Raw genomic sequence first — 12,800 nt, forward strand, 5'->3', positions numbered from 1 at the left:
GCTGGTGACACTGTGATTTATTTAGAATTCAAGGCACATTTAACCAGCATGGCTACCACAACATTCTGCAGCGATACACCATATGATCTGGTTTGCGCTTAGTGGGACTATAATTTGTTTACCAACAGGACAATGACCCAACACACCTCCAGGCTATGTTTGAGCTATTTGACCAAGAAGCAGGGTGATGTGCCGCATCAGATGACCTGGCCTCTACAATCACCGACCTCAACCCAATTGATATGGTTTGGGATGAGTTGGACCGCAGAGTTAAGGAAAAGCAGCCAACAAGTGCTCATCATATGTGGAAACTCCATCAACACTGTTGGAAAAGCATTCCAGGTGAAGCTGGTTAAGAGAATGCCAAGAGTGTGCAAAGCTGTCAAGGCAAAGGGTGGCTACTTTGAAGAATCTCATATAAAATATATTTTGATTTGTTTAACACGTATTTCATAGTTTTTATTCTACAATGTAGAAAGTAGTAAAAGTAAAGAAAAAACTCTTGAATGAGTAGATGTGTCCAAACTTTTGACTGGTACTTTGTATGTGTGTACATACACATGTACAGACATACATATAGACACACACACCCGTTCAAAAGTTTGGTGTCACTTAGAAATGTCCTTTTTGAAAGAAAAGCAAATTTTTTTGTCCATTAAAATTACATCAAATTGATCAGAAATAGTGTAGACATTGTTAATGTTGTAAATTACTATTTTAGCTGGAAACAGCAGATTTTTTAATGGAATATCTACATAGGCGTACAGAGGCCCATTGTCAGCAACCATCACTTCTGTGTTCCAATGGCATGTTGTGTTAGCTAATCCAAGTGTATAATTTTAAAAGGCTAATTGATCATTAGAAAACCCTTTTGCAATTATGTTAGCACAGCTGAAAACTGTTGTTCTTATTAAAGAAGCAATAACCTCCAAACGAGCTTCAATGCCATACAACACTCCTTCCGTGGCCTTAAACTGTTTTTAAATGCTAGTAAAACTAAGTGCATGCTCTTCAACCGATTGCTGCCCGCACCCTCCCGCCCGACTAGTATCACTACTCTGAACAGTTCTGACTTAGAATATGTGGACAACTACAAATACCTAGGTGTCTGGATAGACTGTAAACTCTCCTTCCAGACTCACATTAAGCATCTCTAAATAGCACACCCAACTACCTCATCCCCATATTGTTACTTATTCTCTTGCACCCCGGTATCTCTACTTGCACATCATCATCTATCACTCCAGTGTTAATGCTAAATTGTAATTATTACGCCTCTATGGCCTATTTATTGCCTTACCTCCCTACTCTTCTACATTTGCACACACTGTACAGATTTCTCTATTGGGTTATTGACTGTACGTTTGTTTGTGTAACTCTTATGTTGTTTTTGTCGCACTGCTTTGCTTTATCTTAGCCAGGTCGCAGTTGTAAATGAGAACTTGTTCTCAACTGGCCTACCTGGTAAAGTAAAGGTGAAAAAGAAATGGCCTTCTTTAGACTAGTTGAGCATCAGCATTTGTGGGTTCGATTACAGGCTCAAAATGGCCAGAAACAAAGACCTTTCTTCTGAAACTCGTAAGTCTATTCTTGTTCTGAGAAATGAAGGCTATTCCATGTGAGAAACTGAAAATCTCGTACGACACTGTATACTACTCCCTTCATAGAACAGCGCAAACTGGCTTTAACCAAAATGGAAAGAGTGGGAGGCCCCAGTGCACAACTGAACAAGAGGACAAGAACATTAGAGTGTCTACTTTGAGAAACAAACGCCTCACAAGTCCTCAACTGGCAGCTTCATTAAATAGTACCCGCAAAACACAAGTCTCAACGTCAACAGTGAAGAGGCGACTCTGGGATGCTGGCCTTCTAGGCAGAGTTCCTCTGTCCAGTGTTTGTGTTATTTTGCCCATCTTAATCTTTTATTTTTATTGGACAGTCTGAGATATGGCTTTTTCTTTGCAACTCTGCTGAGAAACTTGGATTAGCTAACACAGCGTGCCATTGGAACACAGGAATGATGGTTGCTGATAAAGGGCCTCTGTACGCCTATGTAGATTTTCCATTAAAAAAATCAGCCGTTTCCAGCTACAATAGTAATTTACAACATTAATGTCTACACTGTATTTATGCTCAATTTTATGTTCTTTTAATGGACAAAAAGTGTGCTTTTCTTTCAAAAACAAGGGCATTTCTAATTGATCCCAAACTTTCGAATGGTAGTGTATGTAATATATTTATATATACAGTATATCACAAAAGTGAGTACACCACTGACATTTTTTTTAAAATATTTGAGTATATCTTTTCATGTGACAACACTGAAGAGATGACACTTTGCTACAATGTAAAGTAGTGAGTGTACAGCTTGTATAACAGTGTACATTTGCTGTCCCCTCAAAATAACTCAACACACAGCCATTAATGTCTAGACCGCTGGCAACAAAAGTGAGTACACCCCTAAGTGAAAATGTCCAAATTGGGCCCAATTAGCCATTTTCCCTCCCCGGTGTCATGTGACTCATTAGTGTTACAAGGTCTCAGGTGTGAATGGGGAGCAGGTGTGTTAAATTTGGTGTCATCGCTCTCACACTCCCTCATACTGACTGGTCACTGGAAGTTCAACATGGCACCTCATGGCAAAGAACTCTCTGAAGATCTGAAAAAAATAATTGTTGCTCTACATAAAGATGGCCTGGGCTTTAAGGTTGCCAAGACCCTGAAACTGAGCTGCAGCACGGTGGCCAAGACCATACAGCGGTTTAACTGGACAGGTTCCACTCAGAACAGGCCTCGCCATGGTCGACCAAAGAAGTTGAGTGCACGTGCTCAGCGTCATATCCAGAGGTTGTCTTTGGGAAATAGACGTATGAGTGCTGCCAGCATTGCTGCAGAGGTTGAAGGGGTGGGGGGTCAGCCTGGGTGGGGGGTCAGACCATACGCGGTACACTGCATCAAATTGGTCTGCATGGCTGTCGTCCCAGAAGGAAGCCTCTTCTGAAGATGATGCACAAGAAAGCACGCAAACAGTTTGCTGAAGACAAGCAGACTAAGGACATGGATTACTGGAACCATGTCCTGTGGTCTGATGAGACCAAGATAAACTTATTTGGTTCAGATGGTGTCAAGCGTGTGTGGTGGCAACCAGGTGAGGAGTACAAAGACAAGTGTGTCTTGCCTACAGTCAAGCATGGTGGTGGGAGTGTCATGAGTGCTGCCGGCACTGGGGAGCTACAGTTCATTGAGGGAACCATGAATGCCAACATGTACTGTGACATACTGAAGCAGAGCATGATCCCCTCCCTTCGGAGACTGGGCCGCAGGGCAGTATTCCAACATGATAACGACCCCAAACACACCTCCAAGACGACCACTGCCTTGCTAAAGAAGCTGAGGGTAAAGGTGATGGACTGGCCAAGCATGTCTCCAGACCTAAACCCTATTGAGCATCTGTGGGGCATCCTCAAACGGAAGGTGGAGGAGTGCAAGGTCTCTAACATCCACCAGCTCCGTGATGTTGTCATGGAGGAGTGGAAGAGGACTCCAGTGGCAACCTGTGAAGCTCTGGTGAACTCCATGCCCAAGAGGGTTAAGGCAGTGCTGGAAAATGATGGTGGCCACACAATTTGGACATTTTCACTTAGGGGTGTACTCACTTTTGGTGCCAGCGGTCTAGACATTAATGGCTGTGTGAGTTATTTTGAGGGGACAGCAAATTTACACTGTTATACAAGCTGTACACTCACTACTTTGCTACAATGTAAAGTGTCATTTCTTCAGTGTTGTCACATGAAAAGATATACTCAAATATTTAAAAAAAATGTGAGGGGTGTACTCACTTTTGTGATATACTGTATATATATATATATATATATAAAAATCACACTAATTCATGCTCGAATTTATAACAAAATGTACTAGTGCAATGTGATAAAAAATGCTAGTGGGTTTAGCACTTTGCACTATTATCTTTTTTTGTTCTTTATGGTGGCACCGGCCACAATCCATTGAAGCCCGAGTGCAGACCCTCACACTGGCTTTCAACATTATATCAATCACATAATTGTCAGGTCTTGTTAAGTGCACCCATACTGGGCAGGGGGCTCTTTGAGGGCTAAGAAACAGTAGGAGGTCCATTTAGGAGAAATTACAGCTGCAGGTATGAGTGCAGAAGGTGAGGCACCACTTTGATTATACAGACCCATTCATTTTGTCCCTTGAAAAGTGGCACTCCAGTCTCCTTTTCACCTCATTTAACACCTGATTTACTTAATAAAAAGGCACATCTCAGTTGTCCATGTATGTCATGACATAGCGGGGTGGCCTTTCCTCTTTTGTTCTCCATTTCTCCTCAAGCAATCAGTCCTTGATTGCCCTTCTCCTTGGAGTTTGCAGTTGTGTCTAAAAGACACTATCTTGCTAAAAACATTTGTTTACCCTTTCGGGTGTGTACTTCACTGTGTTTATACTTGGGGTTTCGCTTTTCAACAGTAAAAGTTAAAACAATCACTTGAGTCCACTCCAACCCCTTAACAGGAACATGAAAGGAGGGAAACAGAGGGAGAGGGAAAGGGAGAGGTGGGTTTGTTGACCGATAGTGGAATAGAAAAGGAAATACAGACAAGATGTTCATACATCTAAAGAAATATCAATTTATTTGAATACAAACTTAGCTACATGGCATGAAAAAATATATCTACCAAAGTGCATTCAATTTAAATGTACTAACACGATTAAGTGGTTTAAAAAGAGCAATAAAAGGACAAAAAAAAGACATTCTTCAAATTCCCTTTACATAAAGTATTGATCTAGATACATTTGGCCACAAAAACAAAACAATGAGACATTTCAAAGCAGTTAAACAATTATTTTGATAGCAAAGCCACAAACGGTTCTATTCTTTTATAAAGAGCAAATCTAGGGCAAAAACAAGGCTGTGCTATGACCACTAAACTTTAAAGAACTGGAGTGATTGTGTTGTATAGGGCAGTCCTTGAAAATCGTCGAAAACCACTGTCTTATGCTATTCCATGGCAAGGAGCTGATCAAAGTTAATGCACTTCCAGCAGATTGAAAATAACAGAATTGAATACAAAAAGGACAGCCTGGTTTTTGCTCTGAATTTGATCATGAACATTTCGGCAAACCTATAATTACTTCCATTTGTGTCTTTAACAGTAAATACCCTTTTTAATGTGATTGGTTGTATTTATGTTTTCTTCTACATTTTGGTTCCCCCTGAGAACATTTAAAACAAATTTACACACAAGGCTCTCACAGACATTGCTATAGTTCTTCTCTACAAAATACTCATCAGATCAGGCCTTTTGACCTCATAAAAGTAAAAAGGCACAATAGCAGTTTGCAAGCCAGCTAGAATACAAAACGGTTTCAAATTAATACAGACCAATTTTTCCAATAATAAAAATACTATTCTTATTAAATCATAATTTCTAACAGTTGGGTGGGGGGGGAGTATCATAAAATAGCTTTGTGCTTATAAAGTACTCCATAGCTCCAGGAGAGGAGAGGCTCCATATGGTCTTTCATATTCCTTTTCTATTCCTCAACTAATAGAATGTAAACAACATATATTCTGCCAAATGTTTTTTTTTTTTAAGTTTAAAAAAAGATTGTTACAGACTATAATCACTGGTTCATCACAAGCATTCACATTTTAACCAAACAAATCAACAGAACTTTCAGTACCGGTAACTCATGATTGCTTTTTAGATTTGTAGTCTTGTTACTTCATACACTTTCAGATAGATTTAATAAAAAGAATATGAAGAAAAAAAAATGTACGCACAAGACAGTGAAACCATGATTATGACATAGTAGTAAAACTAGTGCAACATTTACTGGGAATTATGATGTAGGGAATGTAAAAGCATGGCAATTCGTACACATTTACAAAAATGGTGCTGGTCCCTTATCTAGTGGGAGATCCCCATTCAAAAACACAGACAAAAGAACACAATGTTTGAAAAAAGGCAGGACAACTTCCCTTCACTCACCAGCATTAAAGAATGCTCCTTCACATGCACACACACACACACACACACACACACACACACACACACACACACACACACACACACACACACACACACACACACACACACACACACACACACACACACACACACACACACACACACACACACACTTAAAGTTCAGAAAGTCCCTCTCCATGCTCATTCAACTCCATGGAGTAATAGTCCAGTGGTCGCCTAAGGACAAAAAGCATACACACAGCTTTTGACAACTGCTACAACGTCACAATTATTAAGTGAACGAACTAAAGTATATTGTTTTCTCAGAAGGGTTGAGGCAAGATAATGATAGCTAATCATGTTTCTATTCACATTGGCGTAAAAGGGACATCTGTGTAACTATTATGTACAGCTGCATACAGTGAAATGATGCCTCTTCACTTAACCACTGAGGCAGGATGTGTGTGTACATAAGCACGTCTGAGTATGTTTGCACATTCGAGACTGTGCGTGTGTGGCTTGAATGTGTGTTTGTGTATGGTCTCACCTCTTTTTGTAGAGGTAGGTAAAGAGGGCTGCCCCCAGTCCCAGTAGCAGTAGAACTCCAATCACCAGGCCAATATGAAGGCCCAGGGCAGACTCTGAAAAGAACACAACCATCAGTCAGCTAAGCCTAAAAAGCCATTTAAATGGATATTCTCTAAGCTTACAGAGAAGGCTTAGTCTGTGCCTAGGAAACCAGCCAATAGGAAATAAACCTGTGCACTGAACTATGCTCCCAAAATGAGCATGTTCGACTCACATTGTCAGCCATGCTTATCTTAAATAAATAAAAAACATCAGGAGCTCTGTGCATGCTAGGGTCCATGGACTCATATCTGAAGTCTCCAATATCTGGTATGACCATTGGCTATGTCTAAATCTGTACAAAGATCGCCACCTTCTGGACAATAATGGTCAAATTTGAGTTAAGAATCTGTCCTTCACGGGAAACCTTTGCACATATTTCCACAGTTAATAACCGAAACACTCAATCTTGACATAGCAACTACAGATAATCTATCCCACTGGACTAAGTAAAGGGTACAGATGATGTGTAAAAATACAGTATAATGCAGGAGGACTAAACTAAATGCCTCCAGCGCTGTCCTGTGGGTTGGTTTGTTTTCATTCCATCCAATATCCTTGTCTTTGATTGGCTCTTCACCAATATCCTTAGTCTTCATTTGTTGTTAGTTCATTTGTACTTAGGCCTTCTACAACTCAACACTAGTGGTCAGTGTGTGGTGTGTTCTCCGGGGGTGCTTTCCTTAGTCGATGACTGTAGCGAAACATTTTGCACCGTAGCAAAAAGCTTTACTCCAAATGGAAACAATTTTGCTAAGAAAACTAAAGTATCTATTGGACAAATTCAGGAAGGTCCTTCCTTGTTTCGGTCCGTTTAGTTCTGTTTGCTTACTAGTGAATATACCCATGTTAAGGCAATGAGATATTTCCTCCAATCAATGTTTGCTCACACATATCAAGAGAGCTACATCCAGGTATTCAATAAAGCTTTATAAGTGTGGTGTGTTCAGGCTGTTTGCGTGTGTCGGGTTAAGACCAGGGTTGTGTTCAATAGGGAAAACTGTAGCAAAACATTTCGGAACGCTGTGCAGCCAAAAATGAAAAGGTACATTAACCCGAAAAAAAAATGAAAGAAAAAGGCCCTGGGCAGACTGTGGGTGCAAACAGAGGCTGGTAGAGCAGTCACATAGGGAGGTTAAGGGCAGTAGTAAAACGAAAGATGGAGGAATATTACATTTCCAATCTTTTCAGCGGCTAGTACAGTGCCTATAGAGTTGCGTTCCAAAGTGGGATTTAAATAGATTTTATTGTAATTTTGTCATTGATCTAAAATACTCCATAATGTCAAAGTGAAAAGAAAATTCTACAAATGTTTACAAATTAATACAAATGTAATCATTTATAATTGTATAAAGACAATTATTTGGTTGCAATTTTGTAATATTTTATATCAAGGGTGGTCAAACATCCTCCAGGAGAGCTACTGGATGTGCAGGCTTTTGTTCAAGCCCCGCTCTAACGCACCTCATCGTAGCCTAAACATCAGCTGCTCAACAGGGCCTTGATAAGCAGACTCGGGTGTGTGTTAGGGCTAGATCTAAAGCCTGTACACCCAATAGCTTCCAGATGGATGGTTGACCATGTGTTTTATACAGTAGCCTAACAGTGCAGTTATTCTACTTTTTGGTGGGTTTGGTGCCTTGATCAAGGGCACAACGTCAGGAGATAGTAGGCAAACATGGGATTAGAGACCAGCGGCCTTCTAATGTCAATACCACATTATTCAGACTTTCATGTAGGCTACATAGACGCCACTAATTATTGGTCATGGAGATTTGGTTAAAAGTCATGGAAAAGTCATGAAATTCCATCTGCCAAAATGTGTATAAACCCTTAACAGTGAATAATCAAAAAGGTCTCTATAGCAGAATGTAATTTGGGAATTTCTGTGAACATAGTCTAAATGGACCAACTTGAGAAAAGACAGTTCCTGCACCTCTTTCATCCCAAGTCAAGCACTGGTTTGCGTAAGTATTCTAGGGCCCTATAAAACACAGAAGGAATCCAGACAAAAACATACATTAGTAAAGGTCCGTCAGTCAAGTATTCAAAAGACCAGGTAACTTTTTGAAAGCCTCATAAAAAAAGAGAAGTGATTAGTAGATGGGTAACAATAACAAAACAGACATTGAATACATATTTAAGCATGGTCAAGTTAATCATTATTCTGTGGATGATGTATAAAACCACCCAGACACTGGAAAGATGCAGTCGTCCTTCTGAGCTGCTGGAGGGGAAGGAAACTCCTTAGGGAGGTCACCATGTCACCACGAGGCCAGTATGGTCTAGTACGGTGTCCTGGCAAAATAAATAGTGGGGGTATGCCGTACCGGTAAAACATGAGCCCATCACAATAGTGAAAACAATATGTCAAGAAAACTGTTGGCTATTACACCATGATTTATCATTACCATTTGTCAGAGGCATGAAATATTAGCGAATGGACTGAAAACGTGTGGTAGGCCTATAGCCTACGCTACAAAATGCGATGTGGTTTGATGAGAACACTTCAATTTTGCCAAGGCAGATATGAGTGGCCGACACAGACAGCAGTGGACACATAAATTCGGGCCTAATGACAATCGCCAGATGTCATTATACTTTGGGTGTTTTGTGTAACACATGTCTCTTTCCATTCACCACTGTTTTGAGGCTGGAAATATGCTGCGAGTGGATGAACGTGCGCAGGTAGCCTAGTAAAGGATCCCTTTGAAGTGATTTTGACAATTAGATGAAAACATCATGACTGGTTGTGTTTATGCCACAACAAAAAGGTAATAAATACATTTTAAAAGTTAAATGATACATCTTTATGACTAGGCTCACAGAGATGCCATTGAATTAATAGGGATTCTAAATATAATTATATGATAAGGCACCACAGCCTGCCGGCCTGCCCATATAGCAGCTGGCAGCCGCCTAATCGAATGCAGCATTTTCTGCACCTCCAACAACACATAACACCTCACATTAGTCTGCCCAAAAACAATGATAACTTCTCCCACCCAGTGGCATGAGGGCTATTTAGGTGAACGCTGATGCCGCCCCATAAGCAGTGCACACTTTGCCAAAGGCAGGGGCGGAAAATATACTTAACAAAAATATTAAAACGCAACAGGTAAAGGGTTGGTCCCATGTTTTATGAGCTGAAATAAAAGATCCCAGAAATTCTCCATATGCACAAGAAGCTTATTTCTCTCAAATGTTAAGCACAAATTTGTTTACAGCATTTCTCCTTCGCCAAGATAATCGGGGACAAAAGGCCACACTAAAATGTGCAGTTTTGTCAACACAATGCCACAGATGTCTCAAGTTGAGGGACTGTACAATTGGCATGCTGACTGCAGGAATGTCCACCAGAGCTGTTGCCAGAGAGATGCAGCACTCCACCAAATGTATTTAACATAAATTATGTTGCCTACGGTAGAAAGAGTTGTACCCTGTGGTTTGTCTGTAACCCATAGACTGGAGACCAAATGTATTACAATAGCATGAGACAGACACTTTTTCAATCATTAACGAGGAGAGAGTGTGCAGGAGAAAGTCAACAGAAAAAAGGCAAGAGGGCAGACATTAGCTTTGGAGCGGCTGTGGCATAATCAAAACGGAGTTGGACAGAAAGTTCTGAAAGCAATTCATTTCAACAAATGTCTTAATTTGAATTAAGCTTAACTAAAAACAAGAGGGCTTTGTTGGAGCATATTTCTTCCTATAAAAAAAAAAAAGGAGGTAGACCTACCTGTTTGACGGACGCAATTATGCTATCCATAGATTTGTCGGTATAGCCAAATCCTTGAATATCGGTCACCATGCACTCTTTAAATACCTCTGTGTCTGGGCTTTGGTGTGGTATGGATCCAGATAATATAAAGCGTTCTATGACAATGCTTAATTCCATGATGCCTTATGCTAGAAACAAGCTTTACAATGCCCACAAAAGACGTGACTGATGCATATGGGGATATATTGTTTAGTCTCGATGACATTCTGAAATTGAGCAGTGGCCTTCAAAATTGGAGACAAAAAATTGACTTTGCTATTTTGTCCCTATTAATTGAGCTTTTCACTTTCTGAAAATGTTAAAACCAAGGCAGCTTTTAAGGATGCAGTTCTGTTGTTGGGTTAAGCAACGGCCGAGTAGCCAGCAGTTTTCTGCATCGGTCGAGCCTCTGTCTGTGTGGAAAGGTAACTTTTGAAAGTGCAATGCTTAGATTCATAATGATGTCTAATATTTAATTATTTGCAAACAGCAACTGTTTCATTGCAAACAAGACACTCTGGTTTGACATTGGAGAAATACAGTAAGAATGCCTATTTCTCTGTCCATTCTTCCCTGAAACGTCTATTTTTATTATCCACCTTTCTTTTGAGACTTTCAGAGCGACATTTTCTTGATTGCAAGCAGTTCTTCCCCAATCTATGCTCAAAGAAATATAGAAAACTAATTTCAAAAGAGACATTGGTGAATTTTGTGAGCGTAATCAGACTGAAAATATTAGGATATGTTATTGACGTTGAACTAGTTATATAGCCTACTAACCAGATATGTTCAAAATTGTATCATAGGCCTTTGAATTGGGCTGCTATTATGTTTTGCCGACTATTAAACAAATTGGCCTGAGGCCAAACCCATTGCCAACCCCCACTGTACACTATTTTAGTTTAGCGGGGATAGGAGGTGGTGGACATTTTGTGTCTCTCCTAGGGCGGCAGAACTTCCAGGGGTGGGCCTGTTAGGCAGATACATTTTTTGAGTGCATGTGCGTGCACACATAGGTGGTCCTGTACTGGGAAGAAATGTAATCTACTTTCACCCCTGGTTCAATGGCTGTGATGGGAGAAAACTGAGGATGGACCAACAACATTGTAGTTACTCCACAATGACCTAAATGACAGAGTGAAAAGAATACAAATATTCCAGAACATGCAACAAGGCACTAAAGTAATACTGCAAAAAAAAGCAAAGGAATACACTTTTTGGCCTAAATGCAAAGCCTTATGTTTGGGGCAAATCCAAAAACATTGAGTAACTGCCTGCTTATTTTCAAGCATGGTGATTGCTGCATCATGGTATGGGTATGCCTGACGTCGGCAAAGACGGGAGTTTTTCAGGATGAAAAGAAACAAAATGGAGTTAAACACAGGAAAAATCTGTCTGCTTTACACCAGACACTGGGAGAGAAATTCACCTTTCAGCAGGACAATAACCTACAACACAAAGTAAAATCTACTCTGGAGTTGCTTACCAAGAAGACAGTGAATGTTCCTGAGTGGCCAAGTTAAAGTTTTGACTTAAATCTGCTTGAAAATCTATGGCAAGACTTGAAAATTGTTGTCCCCAACACCTTGACAGTGCTTGAAAAATTTTGAAAATAATAAAAAATGGGCAAATATTGCACAATTCAGGTGTGCAAAGCTCTTATGAGACTTGCCCAAGAAGATTCACAGCTGTAATTGCTGCCAAAGGTGTTTCTAACATGTATTGACTCAGGGGGTGAAAACTTATATAATCAAGGTATATTAGTGTTTCATATATATATATATATATTATATTTCTTCCGCTTCGAAAAAAGACAAAATCCATTTTAATCCCAGTTTGTAAAACAAAATGTGAAGAAATCCAAAAGAGGAACTGAACAGCTCTTAAGCACAATAGTCAATAGACCTGTAGTTTATTTGAAAATACCAACTTTTCAAATACTCAAGGTAGTTGAATATACAGTATCAAATCTACACACACCCCATAATGACAAAGCGAAAACATGTTTTTAGAGTTTTTTGCAAATTACAAATAAAACATTTCAGGTAGCCTTCCACAAGCTTCCCACAATAAGTTGGGTGACAGATATTAAGTTGGGTGACAGATATTAAGCTGGGTGACAGAAGTTGGGTGACACAATAAGTTGGGTGACAGATCTGGTGTAACTGATTCAGGTTTGAAGGCCTCCTTGCTCGCACACGCTTTTTCAGTTCTGCCCACAAATTTTCTATGGGATTGAGATCAGGGCTTTGTGATACCTTGACTTTGTTGTCCTTAAGCCATTTTGACAACTTTGAAAGTATGCTTGGGGTCATTGTCCATATGGAAGACCCATTTGCGACCAAGCTTTATCTTCCTGAATGATGTCTTGAGATGTTGCTTCAATATATCCACATAATTTTCCATTCTCATGATGC

General features: G+C 40.0%; 1 protein-coding gene across 2 annotated transcripts in view; it reads right to left on the reverse strand.

Annotated features, from left to right (window-relative positions):
• Positions 1-4,628: 4,628 nt before the first annotated feature.
• The window catches only part of si:ch211-183d21.1, a 31,718-nt gene continuing 23,546 nt past the window's right edge, over positions 4,629-12,800 (reverse strand). The window contains exons 11-12 of one of the 2 annotated variants that reach the window (XM_038991340.1): positions 6,544-6,637; positions 4,629-6,233 (exon numbers count right to left, since the gene is read on the reverse strand). In XM_038991340.1, coding sequence (XP_038847268.1) covers positions 6,170-6,233; positions 6,544-6,637 — 158 coding nt within the window. In that variant the 3' untranslated portion in view covers positions 4,629-6,169. Of the gene's footprint in view, positions 6,234-6,543; positions 6,638-7,918; positions 8,608-12,800 lie in introns of those variants that run through there. The other variant, XM_038991341.1, reaches the window with a different exon arrangement.

The sequence above is a fragment of the Salvelinus namaycush genome, chromosome 4 (assembly GCF_016432855.1).
Source record: "Salvelinus namaycush isolate Seneca chromosome 4, SaNama_1.0, whole genome shotgun sequence".
Classification (NCBI taxonomy): domain Eukaryota; kingdom Metazoa; phylum Chordata; class Actinopteri; order Salmoniformes; family Salmonidae; genus Salvelinus; species Salvelinus namaycush.